Below are 20,042 nucleotides of genomic sequence, written 5' to 3'. Positions count from 1 at the left end.
CTTTCCTCAAAACATTTCAAAAGCGATTGTTATCCAGTCACTTATACAGGACAGGACAGTCTTGGACTCTCAGTAAAAAGAAAAGATCTTGTTCCTCCAACAGTGCCAACTATACAAAAGCAAGAGCTATTAAAAGCAACTATGTTGGTAAAAAGCTTAGAGATCAAGCACCGTATGTGTATAATTGACACTTTCTACACCATTGTGGTCTGTAAGTAACAATATCAGTCGTATTCTTATCCAGCATAATGCTAACAACAACTGACAGTGTGGTGGTACCATTCATGTGCGTGTTGGAAACAGCTAAAAACTAACTGAGGGGATGACAAACTCATTGGGACGTGAACACGTGCGACTAAATAACCAGTAAATTTTGCATCCAGCTAAATGAGGAAGGTAAAAGATTTTACATCGATAGATATGTATAAAATATTTTATAATGTTCTGTTTTTAATGTTGAAAAAATCATTATTGTCACTGGTTGCTGGAAAGTAACTTAATCAAATTTTTAAAAAATTACAGGAGCGTGAATGTGTTTTTATTTCATTAACAATAATACACGTGGAAAATTAAATGAAATGGATACTAAATTATTTATTCTTCGTTTAAGTTTTCATGCCGTGGTAAATATGAGTTGAAAACCACTTACTACGTGATTTACTCACAAACACGTATGCTTAAAAATTTTATTCGGTGACCCCATTATTTCTGGCAGAGGTGCAGGAGAAAGCTTTAAGTTGGTTAATTAAAGAAGATTCAATTACGTCATAAGAAGATAATAAACGAGTAATTTAGTCTGTCAGGCGATGCCACACTGATGTTCTGATGTCGGGTGGAAAATATTAGAAGAAAATCCCATACCATGTAATTTATTCACAAACACGCGAACTTCAGTTTTTACTCGGTGATTCGCTTATCTCGGGGTAGAGCGGGACCAGAGAGGTTCCTATAAAGTTGGTCAGTCAAAGAAAAGATTCGGAGATGTGTCCAGAAAATCACAGACAGGTAATGTGAGCTGTCACCTGACGACATACAGCTACTACAACACTTGGTTTGTTAACTGGTGAGTTAATCTGCTTTTTCGTATCAGCTCAGATGATTCTACTGGCATTGTTGATGTTTTGTATCAATAAATCTTTCCTGTCTTCATCGCTGTAAGTATGCGTAGCAAAAACTGAACGGGCACTAGCTAGTTGTCCCATTCCTTGACGTATGTTACATTTCTAGTTGATGGAGGACTACCATAAACTAGTCTGTTGAAGTGTTCAATTACTCGGCTGACTGCCGTACGTTTGCCAAGAACATAATGGCTAGCTCATTGTTTCATTAGTTGTGCCTCTACCAAAAAGGTTCAGCCAGCCAATAAATTGATTATGTCTTGTTGGCCATTGAGTGTGAACCGTCATATAAAATGTATATCAAGTCAGAAAAGAGTAGAGGTAGACTCAACATATGAATATGACTGATAACGAAATTCAAATGTACAATCAGAACTTTGTAAAGCCCGGTCGATGAGTTCTATGATTTCTAACTGTCGACCTGTTCAGCATAGCTTACCACTGGGCTTTTTTTGTCCCTAGATTGAAAGTAAGAACAAGTTTCAACTAACGAACAATGGCAGATTTCACGACAGTCACCGGGGCCTTGCAACAATATGCTAAACTCGTACCACAACGTCCGGCATTCATCTTCCACGACTGCCACGGGGGTCGCCAGGTCCTCACCTACGAGCTCATCTATCGTCTGGGTGGACGGTGGGCCGCTGTACTCAAGGCATCGGGCTTGGGGCGTGGTCACTTCATCCTCAACACGCTGCCTAATTCTCCCGAGAGAGCTGTGTGCGAGACGGGCCTCCTCATGTCGGGGGCCTTCTCCGTCAACGGTCAGTGTCAGCTGGCAGACGGCTCCGACATCCTACACGGACTGCAGAAATCTCAAGCCATGGCTATCGTCATCGACCCTGACTTCCACAACATCCCCTGGAACGCGCTCAGGACCTGCCTGCAACTCATCGGCCAAAACGATGTCGCTTGTGAGAAGCTCCCAAGTCTCCGGAAAGTCTTCTTTATTCGGCGAAACGAAAAGGGTAGCGACGACGACTTTCTGAGTCACCTGGAAAATCTGGACGACTGGTTCTACGACGACGAAATCACCGCGGATGACATCTGCACGGTCTTCACCACCTCGGGCAGCACTGGCTTTTCTAAGCTTGTCGTCAAAACTCACGGCGACATAGTACGTACAGCCAAGAAAATGGAGACTGTCAACTATGTTTCTCCCGAATCTTTAAAACGATTCTCCATTGCTCTTTTTGGCTGGGTAGGGGGTTATCTGGGATACACGTTTGTGGCAGCCGACACCCGAGTTCTTTTCGACTTTAGAACTGGGATACCCGACGACATGGCTGAACTCATATATCGAACAATACAAGAAGAGAAATGTGATACTGGCTTCGTTGCACCAATTTATGTGCTTCAAATTTTCAACAAAAGAAAGAGCGTTGTTAGAAAAACAAAAGAAGCAGGGCTATGAACAAACTGTTTTAGGCGACTGGAAACTAAAAAAGCTCCTTCTTGCAGGACAGCCGATAACTCAGCAAATAGTGAAAGCAGCCTCAGCTATATCTGACAAAGTAGTCGTCGGCTATGGAGGAACCGACAGTGGGGAGATATCATTCTTCGACGTAGATGACCCCAACAAGTATAACGACTTCGATTGCGGTACTCCTGCTTCATGGGCGGAGGTAAAGATCGTCGACATTGAAGATGAGGGTACAATCATGCCAACTGGAGAACGGGGTCTTATTTTGGTGAGACACAGTGACACAAACATTAGGTACCTGAACGATCCAGATGCACAAAAGCCCTTTAACATCAGATGGCTTCATTCGAACAGGTGACATAGGAAAGCTCACTGCTGATGGTCACCTCATTGTGGAAGGTCGAGGCAGCGACGCCATTTCTCGAGGTGTGTATATTTTCTACCCTGGGTGGCTGGAAACTCGAATTCGTCGGTGTCCCGGAGTGGTGGACGTGGCGGTGGTAGGTGTGCCGGATCCTGGGGTCGGCGAAGAGCTCTGCGCGTGCTTGTTGCTGGAGTCGGACGACATCACCGTGCAGTCGCTACAAGAGTTTGTAGAGAAGGACATCGTGACCTCCATCAATGACCCACTTTCACCGAGACCAAGATTTTACTTGAAGTTTGACTCGTTTCCTTTGACCCGCACAGACAAGACGTTTCGCCGTTTTATCAGAGACGAGGCAACAGTTCGTCTATCTAAACAAGGATGAACAAATTTAATTACTCAATTCATGTTAGTGTTACAAGCATGCGTACACTAACACCTTTGCTTATGCATGCATTGTCATTCTTATTAGCAACTCACAAACACACACACAGATAGAGAGATACTGTCTGAGAGTGACATAATCCTTATTGAAACATATTTACACATACACATCTTTACATAACCACAACACTTATTTCCTTACTACGTAGACTAAACTTATGCTTTAAACTGAACAGCAGTACATATAGCGATATACACAGAAGAAACGAAAATCCATCTTTGTTCTAGTTTCTTTAATTCTACAGTTTGTTTGATGTAAGCAGAAACAGATCGACAGTAAGCAGAGACAATTCATTTATTACCAGCGAAGTTACGGGTCCTGACCTCAAGACTTTTCTGTTTTCTGCATTTTTGCATTCTTATTTTGCTACAGTGTTTTTTGATATTAAAGATGAAATATAAAATATAAGTAAATATCTTACTCAGACATTTATTTGACTACTTTGAAGAGGACAGCAAGGTTGAAGTGTGCCGTATAAGAACAGCTGCAGCAAATCCGTTGTTATACGACACCTACCGACAGATGTGACAGCTAGGTGCTATCAAACATTATATTAAACATCAAGAAGAAGAATACCCACTAAGTAAGCTACACTTTGAAAATGACTGCAGATGTGACCGACCAGTCTGCAATGATTGACATCATGTATTTCCAGGAAGCTCAATGAAATATGTCGCTCACACTAAGATGACTGATGCTGATGTTGAAAAAGGCCAACTTGTTTTTGAGGCCTTTGAGCTTGCTACTGGACTTATGTATTATATCAGCACTACCCGTGACCTGACTACCCTACTTAAGTCTTTCTTAAAACTAGTAGCTGGTAAAGTTCATAGATTCAAGAGTGACGTGAGGCTAAAGACAGACAAAAGTCAGACAAATCATTAACAAAGCATTGTGCTTCTTCCAAATCTCAACTGCCGGATTCTCCACCAGCAAGTCACCTTCTCACTACCTTCAGAAAACAAGTGACGGTCACCATCTTCCCTAACAACATTGGCACTGCATATTTTTGTTTATTGGGACCCTTACAATTCAGGTGAAGTAGACCACACATTTCTATGTTTATATAATTGTTAGCAATAGAAGGGAAGAGAGACGAAAATAATATACCGACATATAAAAAGCCGAGAAGGCAAACTGGACAAATATACTAACTAGCCTGATACATGTTGAGTCGACTAATGCATTGTACAACATGTATTAAGAAGCAGCATCAGCGTATACTGCTCCTTCTTACATAAAACAAGGCGGTCGTGGTGGTCAGAGGAAAGATGGATTTTGGCTCAAGTTCATCGTGCAGGGTGCGTGAGATTGTGGCTGACTCATCCCAACCTGACAATGGCCTCTTCTTCCTCACGTGCTCAGGGGTCAGTGATACAAGTACATGTCATTACATAGTAATTAAGCCAGTTGTCAGTGGCATTTGCTATATGCTGTATGAAAACAGAAGAGTGTTACAATCTTATCTTGCAAGCGCAGTGTTGCAAGTTCCATAATGAAAAAACTGCAACGAGAACTAATGACACCTTGTTGGCTTCAAGCAGTCACCGAGGTCACATCCATTAGTTTCAGTTAAGAGCAACTTACTGAATAGATTATATCTACATATGTGTGTGCGTGTGTGCACGAAGACTGTGGCCGGATTCACGCTGGGAATCGCTCACTCATTCGCTACAAGCCACAGCCCATGCTCAGTGTGAAGAGTGCGACGATGAGCTAGACGATAATGAGAGTAACAATGAACTAGACGACAGAAAATAAAAATGCATGTGTCCAAACGTAGAAAAAAAAGTGGAAGCACTGTACACGCAAAAATTAGATAAAGGAAAACTGCCAAAACTTGCCAAACACACTTGCAAAATGCACATTATTATGTAAAGCCACTGATGAGCTGCATTTATTTTAATATTTACAGACATGCATGTGCACGAACTCACATGACCATATCAAGTTTTGCCTATAATCATTTCAAAAACATACACACACTATATAATTATATACACGTACACATACCCTTAGCTACTCACATATAAACAAACGCTTATATATACATAAACAAACACAATGCACAAGACATCAACCAGCTTACAAAATTTACCACACGCAGGTGTGGCTTAGATAAAAAGTGCCAAATGGATCTTCAACAGTCAACAACCTCCTAAAGTAGACACAACTTGGTTGCGACTGTTAACTAGCTTCACACCCACCTGCAACCTGCGTGTGTGCATCTTACTCTCAATCTGTGTGTGTGTGTGCGCGCGTGCGGTTCTACCCAGAAGCACGTCACTGAACAGCTCAAACGTTTTCTTGACAGTTACAAATAAGCATTACCATGATTTAGTAGGAGTAGCTACAGTGTATGTGTGTGGTGACTACCATAGCAGTAGTTTCGTAGAGTCTATCAATATCATCTCTTAATTATAGTGTAGCATTTCGTTTTGTTCAAACTTCTGTGATAGTTTTATTATTGACGAGAGTAGTGAATACCAGACGCTCTACACACTGAGTACATTTAGGTTCATTTTCAGGCTGAAATAGCAGTCATAACACGGATTGTTATGCATTGAATTATTAAACCGGTGTCCAGTCCGTTATAAATCATTTCGATGACAAATTTGTTGATTGATAACTATAGTGTGGTTTTAGTGTTTCTAAATCTCTTGAGAACCTGCTTGTTTACCCTAAAAAAATTTAAAGTCGTAAATAACTGTCAGTAAGATCAGGGCTTTCATGCTCTCGAAGTAGCGATTAAAAATAAATGTGTGAATATGTTTCTTTTGACACGATATGAACTGCTCAAAGCTGTATACAAGGACCTGGATAAAGGGGAGAAAACCATTGACACTTTTTAAATCGGTTTTCTCCCTTATATTATTTCGCGAGAAGATCCGTACTTTATGCCAGTAAAACCAAAGAGAATGTCTTTAATTCTCCACCAAGTTCCATAACCGCTCAATATTTCAGAGGTGGACGCTATGGACTCAATTAATTAAAGTACATATACCTGGGCGCCATCTTTACTGGGATACCAACACTCAGGTTATCGTGAGGAAGGTTCAACCGCAACTCTATCTTCTACAGAAGCTGGTCTTTCTTGTCTGCACAGATTTCTTCATCTGTTCTACAAATCATACATGTCCTTCTCATCCTTTTTAATTCATTTACCTGTGAAGGACAGGGGAGTTTGACTCGAGTTGTATATACTGAGACTATGACTTTTTAAATACAATGGCAGACATTAAACCTCTATAAATTATTGTCCTTTTAAAAAAATCTTCTCTTGTCTCGTAGGAAGAAAGAAAGCTTACCAGATTAAGGGGTAAGTTTGGCCGATCTCAAGATAATTCTTACGATTGTACCTTACAACATCGAACTGACAGCGAGCATCCAAAGGTCAGCTTTTGGCTTTTAGCCTCACCGTGGCCAGACTCACCATATCCCGACTTTTGTCAGCAGAAGTGCTACTAGCACAGACGTTCCTGCCCGGCTAGGAACGGAGCCGTTTACAAATTCTCCCGTCCGGGCATCACAAACAGGAGTGGGAACGGAAGTGATGGGACTGCACCCTTTAGGGTTGACGTGGCTCTTGGAGATGTCGATGTACAGTCTGGTGGTTCTGCAGCCGCAAGGGAGCATTACTCTGTACTGGCACTCAGTGTTAACCCTCATGGTGCTGCAAAGACACAACGAGTGCTGCAAGGTAACACAGGGATGCTATAAGGTCACACAACGAGTGCTATAAGGTCACACAGCGCGTGCTGCAAGTTCACACAAACGAGTGCCAAGACGATAGAGAGCGAATGATGTAAGGAGACAGTGATTCTAAGGTCACAGAGTCGTATAAAGGTGCAGAGCAAGTGATGCAAGGACACGAAACGAGAGATGGAAAGATGGGCAGATATGTGATATGTGATGGCGTTGCTGATGGGTGTGGAATATGTAATTATCACTAATTAATTGCCCGCACCTGGATGAGTATAATGTTGCCTTGTACTTTTTCTTATACCGAACTATATCAAACGCTCTTCCATTTGCGCTAGCACGTATTGTAAAAGAGAAGAGGGCAGAGAGGTCATACCCTCCACCCTTTAAATCCTTTGTCAAACGCGTTAGCCTGATGGTTAGCCTTGAATGATTAGGTTTAACCATTGCCTACATTCAAAATCTAGGAAGAATAATCTAGGTAATAAGCTTTAACAACTGCTTATACTCACAAGCTAGAGTGATTAGCCTGAATGGTTAGAGCGCTCATCTTCGAAACAGAAAGTCACCCCACCTTTCCCTTACTCAAACAACATATCTACAATTAGCTTATCAAGTATTATCACTATTTCAAATCACCAATACTCTACGGTGAGACCGGCTGTCCTTGCTTTCTTTTTGCACGGTTTGAAAGCGAATGACAGAATATTAGTCTTGGTAATCGTAGTAGAGAATGTGCTGTATGTCATGAAGATGAAGGCTCGGTATCACGAGTAACATAAGTAAGGTACACTTACTAGCACAGCAAGGCCCTTTGATCTGCCCGGCGTTCTGTGGGGTTTCTCAGCTCCAAACTCTTGCTGATACCACACTGCTCCAGAGCAGGTAAAGCTCTCCTGGCGCAAGCAACGTCTATATCTGAGGAAACAAATTTTAAGAAGTAATCCATCAAAGAGTATTTCTCACCATCTCCCTCTTACACAAACACAACCACACTCACCCTCAGAGAGAGAGAGAGAGAGTATGGTGGCGTTTAGAATTTCTTTGACAAATAATCGTCTTAGGGTCAACAATATATGATAAACCAAGAAAAGAAACACGGAAATTAGCAAGGGTGATAAAAGCTGTCCTTTGAAAAAACATTTTCGCCACTGGTTGTTCAGCTTGTGGTACAATTGTTTCTTTTTCTCAAATGTGTCGCTAGATGCTTTTAACTTACACTGTAGACATTGAAATCAGCATCATGTTTTTACTGTACAATGTGATACATTATATATCACCAAGATTTTGCTACAAACACTGAAAAATGCTAAAACGCAAAAAACTACAGTGATAGTTAAATGTGATTAATCTTGCTGCCTACATAAGCAGGGTAAAATCGTTCTAAATGTTAAAAAAAGTGTACCGTCTATTCTGTCACACAGCTTGTCCAACATCTGATTCATGCTCTGTTCATCCATTAGCAGGTTCTTATAAGGATGTGAAGTACACTCCCTTGCTTTATTCACGGCGCATCCTAGTGCTTCTCTGTAGCGGACAAGATGGCTGCACCCAGAAAAATGTATAATTAGTCATCAGAAAATAGTGTGTAGGTGTTTGTGTGTGTACGTGTAAGAAAGTGTGTGTGTGTGTTTGTGTGTGTGGCATACGTATGATTTTTGAGTGTGGTGGTGTGCTTGGTTTCGTTACGAGAAAGATACCCCATTTCTAAAAGCAGTTTCTGCAGCAAATTTAACTGCTAAGTACAGATAGATAACTCTCAAGGTTGGATGCAGACGAAGTTTTTCCCTTAACTTCTTAAAACGAGGCCAGGTGTCTACATCTGTTTCCTGTTTAGCTACCAATATCAGAAAAGCCGATGATGCGAGCTGTCGTGTTGACGGAGGAACAAAATCTCAAGCCTTATGATCTTCTGTTTTTAGTGTAATGTCCCTAAAAGGTGATCACCGATATTTGTGTACTGTTGACTTTTAAGAACTGTATCGCGGTTTCGAATAGTAAATTGCTAAATGGTCCTGACAGCCTACAACTGCACGGAAGACTTGGTCACTGCAAGCAGTCCAAGAATATGCATCCTTGTCTGAAGCTTTAAAAAGTCCTTCTCTTCACAACTGTAATTTCTACAGCTTGGAGTTGACAAGAGCAGGTCTGAACATGGCTTGTGAACGTGTGCCTAATGAACAAGCAGCAAGTTTGTTAGTTCTGCACACGGCACTAGAGAGCAAACATGCGGCCTCCCTGATGCGACGTACTTGCAAATAAAACGAGGCTCTGTTTGCAGCAGCTGCTGGATTTCATCGAGGGATTTATTCCTGAGGATGTCAGCGAAGCCCGAGAAGCACAACTGCTGTTCTCTCTCGACAGCCTCCTTGCTTGTACAATGAGCGCTCGCACAAATCACTTGGACTCTCATGATGGTTAGAACTGTAAACGTTATAAATTTAACTTTAATTCTAGTTTTTTAACGGTTAAATAACTAACAAAGATTATACTTGATGTCAACAATGTCATTATTATAAAATTTTTTATAAATCCTTTTTATAGAAATTAAGACGATTTTTTTTTAATGAAGCCTGTGCCATGACATCTTTTAGCAAAGGCATATAGAAGATTTAATAAAAACACGGTCTGTTTATAAAGAACAGAATATTTATTTCTTCAAATTACATAAAGGAAGTTGTTAATGAGCATTTCAAGTTATTTATGGCATGAATGTCGGCAGAAATAGTAAACATATATTTATCCATCGTGTATCTAAGGCTCATAAACAGAAAATGTAAAAATCGCTGTTCACTTACACGAGGTCAGCACTAGCCATCCCAACCTGGTCATTGTAGTGTGTGTCGACATCAGCAACCAGCCTTCGCCACCCAAGCTCCACCACTGCTGGGGAGGTACACGGGCTCTTCATGAGGGAGACGGGAAGTCAGAGAGAGAGAGAAAGAGGCTAGCGGGTTTCATTTTTCGATTCCTGCTCCTGGTACACTGTCTGAACTCCGTGTGACACAGTTTTCAGTCGGTGGAAGCTGCTGGTGTCTAGGAAAACAGATTTGTCTTAAGAACCTTCCTGCTTGCCGACCTCTTTCAGTGGCGTGATGTCACGCAAACCTTCATTTTTTTTTTTCTCGTGTGACTGTTTTCAAAAGATCTTACAGTGTGATTGGTAATGTCTGTAATTTTTTTGTAAGACGTCAGCAAATTTTCACACAATCAAATCCTGTTTATTTAAAACGGCCGTTCCATGGCTCTCTTTTGCTGAACATGTTTCCAGTTTCATGCAATTTCATTATACAACTGTTATAAGGACAGCCTGAAGGAAACACTTGCAAGGAAGGAGGTGGCACGGTGACAGTTTTCCAATATGGCTTCTTCCTGAGAAGTCTTGCTGTTTGTGTCCGGCGACATGCAGAAAGCGGTCAGTCACTTATTTGGATTTCAATCTCCAGAAAAAAAACTAGTAATCGCTTAAATTAAAAAAGGCAACGGCAAAGTGAGTGTGATGGTTGTTGTCGGAAGGTTTAACTACACATCGCCTTCTATCATCTTCAACTTTATTTTTCATCTCAAGAGAAATCAGATCAGCGGAAAGAGGTAAAATGGAAAGCAGAGATTGAAAAAGGATGAACATGTGATCAAGTACTGTTAATAGGTCAACATCTCTTTTTCTCCCACATTTTTCTGTCTTTCATTCGAAATCTCTTTTGCACATTCTCTCTCTTAAAACTCTCACTTCTCCCCTACACAGACACCACGCGTGTCACTGAATTGAATAAAGCTCGACTCTTATGAAGAGGTAGGATCAAAGTTGACAATATAATGGAAGATGAACGGGTTTGCGAGAAAGGTCAATCCAGAGACAGGACTTGTGTTAAGGCCTGTCTTGGTTAACCTGGCTACTAGTCAGATTATACACTATCAAATGTCGGATTTTGCCTCACATGACAGAACCAGTCCTTATTGAGCAAGCAGGGTCAGAGAGGACAAAATATCTTGGTGAACATCTCTGTTGTTTTTATTCTTAAATTATCTTCCCTTACAACTGAGTACATAATGTTTATGTATACAAAATCACATAAATCCTGAACTATAAACACTTCTCACACCAGTGAATACACTTCAACGACGGAACTCCAAAGTCACCCCAGGGGGTATAGTTCACGGCCCCGAGGTATCTTGGGTGGGAAACAGGCTTGGTGTGAGAGTCGGTAGTCGTCACCCTTGCGAATGATATTTGATAACTCCGCTGATGTTACGATGATCAACAGGCACGGGAAATCCCAACAAGCGTTGACAAAATCAGAAGCATGGACGTGTATAGGTTGATTGCTGTCTGTCTGCCGAGACCAACGCTTGCGAAGTGATCCGCTGTTAGTCTCGGCGAGCCGTAACAAAGAATTTGACTAAACAGGAAGCTTTGTGGTCTCATGCCTCGTTTTAGTAGTTAACTGGAAAATCGTCTGCCAGCAGTCCAGTAATAGAAGTTCGTGTCAGAAGTAAATGATTCTCGCATGGCTGGAGTAACTTCCAGCCCTACACTCTCGTGGTCGTGTCAAGAAAACCGTTTGTTATCCAGGGTAAACATGTAGATAGTATGTTCTGAATACAATACAACTTTATTTATTCACAAGGGCAATTTCAGACAGATTCTGTACTAGCAATGTACATACATATACATGTTGAAATAATTCCTTTCTCTCTCTCACACGCACACACACAACTGCAGTTGGTAACCTTAGGTCACTTGTAGAAGATCACGGCAAGTAGAGTTGAGCAAGTAAATGGCAATGTGAAAGCGGTATGGTTTGCTGGTGTGACATTAATACAGACTGGCAGTCGGTTTCAGTAAGATTGCATGTGATTTTAAGTTGTAAAAGCAACACGAAAAAGTGAGACAAAGAAAGAAGTGAACGCTTGTTGCCAGGACCTTGTCTGTTGGTAGCGTGGCACCGTCGTCACTGATGTAGTCATCGCCAACATCACATGTACATATCCATGTCTGAGTTGCATTCTGGAATCTTAACGGAGACTGGGGTGCAGGCAGATGGGGTTAAGTAAAGCCTGAAAGTCTCCACAAATAATTTTGTCATAAGACATCCACAGGGGGGCAACACTTCAAGGAAACATTCTACTGTGACAGTAGAGGTCCTGTAAAAAACAACACACGGACACGTTAAACTCTGACAATGTAAGCGAAATGCTAACCTCTAATTGATATGTACATCTGTGTGTTGTACCCAAGTGTTTAACAATTATAAATGTAGTCGATGGGGTACATTATGTATAGCATTAAATACACTAATTGACAAATTGGAACCAATCGTACAGTGCCAATTAAAACAGGGACATGCTGTTTTCTTCCCTCTCTGTCTGACAGATATAAGGGTTGTATTGGAATGTTTTACAGACTTCACGAATACATTTAAGTGAGTTTATACATTCAGTAAATCACTAATTGTTTCATACTTACAAGCAAAGTATATTTGTTAATGAGCCCTTACGTCCAATCTCAAAACCCTTCTTGTAGCTACAATCAAACAGGCGAGAACTTGCGGACTTTAGACACTCAAAATCAATCACTGCAAGAAAAAAAAATAAGAAGAGAGAAGAAAAAAACAGCAAGTTTCAGATAAGTTCATCACTTTTCGACTCCAATTACAAGTATTACGAGATCAGGATCTCATGCACGTACGTTGTTTACTAAATAAATTCATGAATTTATAAATCACATATAATAATGTCGTGTGAAGACAGGACATATAACGGTTGGCTTGATGCTTTTTGTTTAGCGGGAAAGTGGTCCCATCTACAGGGTAGACAGAGGGGAAGGAAGCTGAAGTACCCGAAGAAAACCCCCAATCGACCGGGACTAGGAATAGGTGTCACATAAAGAGAGCGACCTGAGACGAGATCCGAACCCAGAGACTCTCACTGCAGTGGTCACAAGCAAGTGTTCTAACCACTACACTAGCGGGTTCTCCCAGCTATTGTGTCAACCCATACTTCCAAGACTTTACTGGAGACAACTTTCCAGTAATTATTTCCTTTTATCCTGTTATTGTCACAGACATGCTCGTCGTATATTTTACGTATAACAAAACACCAAACCGTAAGAAATCGTCCAAAAGTTTGCACTTTTCAAATCATCTTAATCAGATGAAATCGATATAATCGAATATGGCAGCATAAGATGTCTCTTTAAATTACAATAAGTAAGCTTCAAAATCCACTGACCACTGATGTTACCGCAGAGCTCTTTATACATCATCTTTGTACTTCTGGCAGTTGGAATGTAGCTTGCGAAGAGTGGCAGACATTTTTGTGTAACCTCCGTGGCACACTCTAAGGCTCTGTCGTAGCCCCTCAGATTACTGCATGGAAAAAAACACTAAGATAATTTTCAAATAACTAGAGTTATAAACAAACTGTGTTCTCAATCAATCAGTTGTTTGCAGTACTACTTTCTTTATCTTTTCGTTTTGTTAATGCGTCGTACCTCCCACAATGTAGGTTGTCTATTAGTTGTGACATTGTAATGTATGAATTAGATAAATATTCTAATTACAAGGACAACATTTTATATGTAGCCAGACTTTATCCAAATTAGATGACAAGACTACAGCTGGTATCAATAAAACAAAACATACTGATTTCTAATTTCTGGGAGGATAACATTGTTCCGTTCCCAGAACCTTTGACATCGCATTAGTCTCATGCCTTATGGAAATAATTCACATAAAAAATGTTGTTGTTGTGGCAACGCTTACTGATTGACTATGGCTTTCGGATGTTAAAATAAAGTCAACTCAAATTCTATTAAGAAATCAACACTATACCTTTGATTCTTTTGTTGTCGTGTTTTAAATGTTAGGACATTAAGGTTCGTACGTATATTGCAGTATGGGGTAATGTGTAACTTTTACAATTTAAATTACTTCTCGCATTTTTCTGCCACTTGATCATAGTTTAAGCGCATTTTTATATTCATACATGCTGTGAATGTTCTGAGAGATTTATTGTTCAGTCCTTTTCTTACCGGCATGCATTCTGAAGATTGTCGGCGCCAAGTGGAGAAGCGTCGTTTAAAAGTCGCTTTGTTTGTCTTGCATCGACCCCGGGTACTTCCATAGTAAAATTTTCCCTTCTGAAACATTCCTTTTGAGATTCCTGAATACTGTATATGCTGGAGCAGTTCACGAAATTTTCTGACATCCTTCCGGTTAATGTTGGTGCAATGGTGGATGGGGACAAAGTTGTCAACGGATTTCCTTCTGAAAAACACAAATAACGCACGACAGCTGCAGTTCAAAGTTTCCAGCGAAAATGAAAATACATATTAATGAACAATATGTGATTTCATAATTTATCGTGTAATAATTTAAAAAGAATTGTTACAAAGGCTTCACGATTTACCATTGTTTGTACTGTTGTCAAAGGATGAACATGCAGGCGGACGAAAGTAGACGTTGAGGACCTCCAGAACTATTTGAAGAGTGTTGCCGGAACAAACTTGACGATGCTCTTTTGTACAGTCATAGATAGTCTGAAAATAGCTGTGAAAAAATAGCAAGAAATAACTTGAAATAATGAGTAACTGAAATAAACTCCTGAAAGACATATCGGATCATAAAATGATCGTTCACTTTGGTTACATTAATAAACAACTTCTCTTTGAGTTAAGTTTAGTGAGTGGGCTCCAGAGTCACTGGAGTGCTCTCATTCTAATCGCGCGCTTTTTGTCTAAAATAAGAACAATTTTCTTTATAAGATATCTCAAGCAGAAGTGAGAAGCTGTTAGGTTACCTGCAAGTGCAGGTTAATTTGCATTTTTACCTTATCATGACCTTCCTTACCTGCAGGTTGAGCTTGTCAAATCTGTCGGATCAGCTCTTACGAACCTCCTCAATGTCTTAATGTCAGCACACCCCTTTATTTCATCACCCGTCCTTTGCAGACATTCTTCATCAAGATCTGCGACAAGAAGCGAATAGTCTAATAATCATAAGCAAGTGCACATTGCAGAACATAACTGAAAATAAAGTTTTGCTAATTTATTTCGGCAAGTTGTTCAAATGTCAGCTCTGCAAATCCTATTTAGCAAGCTTTGTGTACAGTGCTTCGTCAGTTTTCGAATTGTGTTTTCTCAAACCGATGATGTTGTTTGCCGTAGAATCGTCGATGATTGGATTTACATGTCTATATGACAAAAGCATAAGTTTTGCATAAGTCGTTTAGCAGCTTGCTCATTACTTTAAAGAGTAATGCGAGAACAACAATTAATTCTCACAAAAAAGCTGTCAGTAATCTATGGGCACATAACCTTTCTCACATTCTCTTCTACACTCATCTCATACCTAACGGTCAACAACAACAACAACAACAACAACAACAACAACAACAACAACAGCAGCAACAATGGTTATATAATAGTTCTGTCACGTTGGCTTCTTTAAAAACTGTTCCACTCTGTTTTGTATTGTTTGATTTTATTACTATTGACTTATTTTATTGTAAACTTATCGCTGTTTTCTTTAAGTCAATACTATTTTCTTATTCTATTACTGGCTTCAGGCTAGTTTCAGTTTATCCTATCAGACATTCATCCTTCATTATCATTATCATTTATTTAGAAATTTAGTAAGAAACAAAATATTTGGTGTAGAAACTTCAAATAGAATATTTGGTCATGAAACTCTCTTTTGCCTGACTATTTTTTTTAATTATTATTATTTCTTTTTTCTGAAGCCGTAGCTATGACTATACCTGACGTGGATTCGATGTTACCTTGCCACCTATGCAGCTTATGTCAGACTGCATCTAGTGTCCTATCCACAGCTACTTATGTCACAACTTTATCTGTAAACATAGCCTTTAGCAATAAAATATCTATGTTTAAACCTTCACAGATCAGTACCCACCATTCGCATGTTGGCAGAGGAAGTCGATACCTTGAGCAACTTTGGTTTCATCTGGCAAAGTATCCAGCTCCGATGAACACTGTTTATCGATGTTGATAGCACAACGGAAGGCAAGCTTGTATTTCTCCTTGTTTCTTGACACAGAATGTGAACGTTCACACATATTTACATTATCTAAATGATAAAATGTGAATTATAAATAGGTTTTACTCAAACTTTGAACATTAGGTATGTCTTCCGAGACAACGCATTATCTGGTTATGAAAATACATCGAAGTAGGAAAGCGTATAAAAGTGTAATAAAAACAGAAATGTTTGCATTACTTGACCTCATAGCCTGCGGTGTTCACGCTTCATGCGTTTTCTGGTGTGAACATACAAACAGGACGAGGCAGACAAATGATGAACACACAGCCACAGCAAGACAGAAGACAAAGGTAGGAATATTGCAAGTAAATGGCGACAAGTTGAAAGTTTCTGGACAGAAGTTGTAGCAGGACATGTCTGCCTGTTAATAATGTTATTAATATAATCTATCGTATCAAGGCATGAACACAAACCTGCAAGTGTCTGCTACATTTAAATCAAGCAGGGTGTGAACCAGATCGATTTTCTTCAAGTCTGTTTCGATACCCTGGTCAACGAAGCATAACATTTGAGCCTCAGTTGATATTTTGTTGTTGCAGCTGACAGCGTGGACACGAAGCAAGCAAAAACCTGCAACTGCAAAATATTTTTTTCTTTTTTACTGTCAAGTAAGTCAGCAGCAGCATTGTCAATAAATTTTTAATTTAAAATATAACTATAAGAAGAGAATGTTTATTATCTGATCAGTGTTCAATGGTTATGATAAAAGCAAACGACAACGACAATGAGGAGGAGGAAAATCGTGAAAATGTTATGATGAAGAGAATAACAGAAATGAAAGAGCTGCTTGTTTAATGGAGCAATAAATACAAAAAGGTCACTCGATTATGCCTTGTCAACATCACAGGCACTTGAAATGGGTGAAACACCTTGTCTTCCCCTTTAAGGTTAAAGGACAAACCAAAACCGGATTGGCGAACCTGTTTTACCATCTGTATCACAAACCAGTTTGGGGGACTTCTAGTCACACAACAAACTTTCAAGCACGCTATTTCAAAAACTTTGTGCATGACAGTAGCTGATGGCTGAGTTCATGAATGTTGATCTCCTCATGTGTGTGTGTGCTGGTGGGTGTGTCACAAAGAGGTGACGTAAGGTAAACACCCAGCGCAGCGCGGGTGGCCGAACCGCAACTGTCGCATGAGTAATAATTGTTTATTTTAGACAAGGGACGAGAAAAAGGAAGAATATAATTAAATACCCAGGCCAGCGCTTCACTTCAAGGAGACACGGCAAGTAGGAGGACACTACGTGTACGGGAGTGGAGGCTGCGTCTTCCGAGAAGGTGGGGGGAGGTGTTCATATTTTTTTCAATCTCTGATATTTTTTTAATAAGTAGAATTGGTCAATTATTTTTTTATATCTGTTAGTAATTTATTTTGTTGTCTTCGTTTGTTAACTGGTGTAGACACAGTAGTTTGGAGTTAGTTGAAATTATTTGGTTTTTATCTTGGATTATTTGGCCCAGAAATGTTGTGATTGTTCGTCCCCAGAAAAATCTCATCGTCACCCAACCGTGGAATTGTCAATGGACTGTCGACCAAGCGCTGCATCACAGGTCGTCGCGAGGACGGACTCGTCGGGTGGCCGCGGGCGGCCGCGGGCGGTGGGGAAGGAGGGTCCACTCACTCTACGCGCTACGTGGCGTGGCTCTGTCAGCTGCACGTCGCGGCAGTTACCTGTCAGGTGCGCCAGGTGGGAGAGCAGACGAGGAGTGGTTCCGCACTGCAGGGAGCGGAATTCTTGCCCCTAGATCCGGTCACGCGAGCTAGTGGTGGCCTGTGTGGGGGAGCTTTTTCATCAACTAGCTTTTCCGTCTGTCTTCTAATGTCGCTGTCGGGGTCTGAGGAGATGGCCACTTTCATCCGAGAACGCGCGCCAGGGAGCGTGGAAGAGGCGCAGCAGTTCTCCGAGGCACGGCGCCAGGTTAAGCATCACACCGCTCCACAACCACATGTATATTAATATATACCAACACAAAATTTTTAAAGGAAAGTTTCCAGTATATGTCACACTGGAAGAAACAGGGATGTTTCGGAAAAATGTCGTGGTTATCGTGTGTTCGCACCTTTAAATCCAATACTGTGCTCATTTGCTGATACTTTCTTTTTACAAATCTACTTTCACCACTCAAGGATATGCTACTTACACGAAATGATGATAAAGATGAGTTGTCTTGCATCTCAGCTTCTCAAGACTTCGATAAACAATGTGGTGTAAAGGTTGCTATAATCACAAGTGTGCGTCTACCGAGTTCACGTCTGCCTGGAGCAAGCTACACGTAGCAAATGTTATATCCTGGTTTGCGCAGGTAAGCTACATGTAACACGAACAGGATCTTACGGGAGGCTACTGCAAACAGGAACGTGTCACTGAGTGAGTTTTTAATAAAAGCCTGTCAACCGTGTCGGGGCTTTCCAAGTGGGACCGGGGTAAAGGTAAGGTAAAAGTTCAGTCATCCCCCAACCTATTTAAGTCGTTAGGAAGTGATGTGTTTGATACCTAACTTTTCTCTGAGCCAGTTTTAAGTGAGGGCAGTGCCCATCTCCTCAACCGGGTCATGGGAGGGGATAGTCTAACCCGGGTAGAGATATGTATGCATCTACGGTCCCGGTGGGTCAGAAGAAAAACTCGGACAGAGCTCACACGGTAACATGAGGTTCACGTATTATTTTCTCATCACCAGCGTAAACCTAAACACACACACACACACACACACTTAACTTAGGGTGAAATTACAATAGGTAGTCAATGACACAGGTTTATAATCCGTGGCTTTTATTCTCAAGACAACATAGAAAAGAATTCGAATCAACTTTCCGCAAGTCTAGAAAGCTAGTCTGCTGAATATAAGGACTTAAAAGGTTTCAAAAATATATTGAAAGACATATTTAAAACTTTTTATTGTTATATGTACACAAAAATATTCGTTTTCTTTGCTCTATGGAAACCATAACAAGAGATTTACTTTGGAACAAGGCTTCAAGCCTGTTTAATGACAATAAGGACGAAGCACATCCTGCAAAGCACAATTTTATGAGATGTCATTAGTAATTTCCGAGTAAAGAACTATTGATGATGATGATGATGTAGTTTTGTAACGCGCTAGTATCCGTATCACAGAGATATGCTCAATGCGCGGAAATGACCAAAATTGCTTTCAAGTGAAAAGAAGATTGTGTCACACAATGAATCTCTGTTTCTTCTGTGACCAGTGGGCATTTTCCAAGAAAAAGAAACATATGATGCTAATTAGAAATCTACCCATACGCATACATTTACAGAAAATATTCAATATATGCATGATTACATGACCTGTAATGGGACAACACATATGCGCTACACAGCGAAATAAAAATTATTTTCATCCAGAAATATGCTCCCTCCCCACCCTACAGACCTACAACAGCTGCATAGATTTAATTCAAATTTTGTTCGATCAGCGATTTAGTTGTTTGTACATAAAATCAACAAGAACAATATTGGCACAAGAAGACATTGGTAGAATTTCCAGTCTTTAAGAAAGGCTTAAACTAAAATACATGAGCTTTGTCTTGCCCTGTGACACTGGCGTAGGGAGTGGCTTCGTGTTACATGGCATTGTACAGTCCGCACACTACAAGTGCAGTCAGGATGAGCAGTGACATTCCATGTAGCATTGTAGCAGCACTGTCCAGGAACTTATTTGTTTTTGGATCGCAGACTGGAGTCTTCACGGTGATTGGACTGCAGGCAGGTCCGTTCATGTAAAGCTTGGAGGTCTCCACGTACACCTTGGTCGTGGGACATCCACAGGTGGGCAGGACTCCACTGAGGCACTCTGTGTTGGCGGAGTATGCGCTGTGGAAGCACGAGAGGAAACGTGCACGTGATGAGAAACATAATGAGAAGTAAAGGACACGTTAACGATGCACCAAATTTCTCTTTA

The 20,042-nt window shown here is 40.6% G+C and overlaps 3 protein-coding genes across 9 annotated transcripts in view; 1 reads left to right on the top strand and 2 right to left on the bottom strand.

The window, feature by feature from the left end:
- Nucleotides 1–910: 910 nt before the first annotated feature.
- LOC112561258 lies at nt 911–3,290 on the top strand. The gene is made up of 3 exons (XM_025233625.1): nt 911–1,063; nt 1,581–2,469; nt 2,853–3,290. Exons 2-3 carry the CDS (start codon nt 1,615–1,617, stop codon nt 3,288–3,290), a joined length of 1,293 nt encoding a protein of 430 aa, XP_025089410.1. The 5' UTR covers nt 911–1,063; nt 1,581–1,614.
- A 2,765-nt stretch (nt 3,291–6,055) lies between these two features.
- On the bottom strand, nt 6,056–10,095 carry LOC112570550. Its single transcript, XM_025249063.1, has 5 exons — nt 9,851–10,095; nt 9,305–9,476; nt 8,458–8,597; nt 7,850–7,970; nt 6,056–7,023 (listed from the first exon to the last, which is right to left on the bottom strand). The coding sequence occupies exons 1-5, from the start codon at nt 9,900–9,902 to the stop codon at nt 6,780–6,782; spliced, it is 729 nt and encodes a 242-aa protein (XP_025104848.1). The 5' UTR covers nt 9,903–10,095; the 3' UTR covers nt 6,056–6,779.
- A 951-nt stretch (nt 10,096–11,046) lies between these two features.
- Nucleotides 11,047–20,042, bottom strand: part of LOC112558803 — a 44,334-nt gene continuing 35,338 nt past the window's right edge. For 5 of the 7 annotated variants that reach the window (XM_025229493.1, XM_025229524.1, XM_025229485.1 and 2 more), the window contains exon 9: nt 18,872–19,954. In XM_025229493.1, coding sequence (XP_025085278.1) covers nt 19,705–19,954 — 250 coding nt within the window. In that variant the 3' untranslated portion in view covers nt 18,872–19,704. Of the gene's footprint in view, nt 12,198–12,519; nt 12,629–13,283; nt 13,421–14,085; nt 14,321–14,462; nt 14,603–14,902; nt 15,021–15,967; nt 16,102–16,527; nt 16,691–18,263; nt 18,555–18,871; nt 19,955–20,042 lie in introns of those variants that run through there. The other 2 variants (XM_025229551.1, XM_025229532.1) reach the window with 2 other exon arrangements.

Source organism: Pomacea canaliculata, linkage group LG1 (assembly GCF_003073045.1).
Source record: "Pomacea canaliculata isolate SZHN2017 linkage group LG1, ASM307304v1, whole genome shotgun sequence".
Classification (NCBI taxonomy): domain Eukaryota; kingdom Metazoa; phylum Mollusca; class Gastropoda; order Architaenioglossa; family Ampullariidae; genus Pomacea; species Pomacea canaliculata.
Note: the sequence above shows the minus strand (reverse complement) of the source record. Positions and strands in the feature narration are given on the sequence as shown.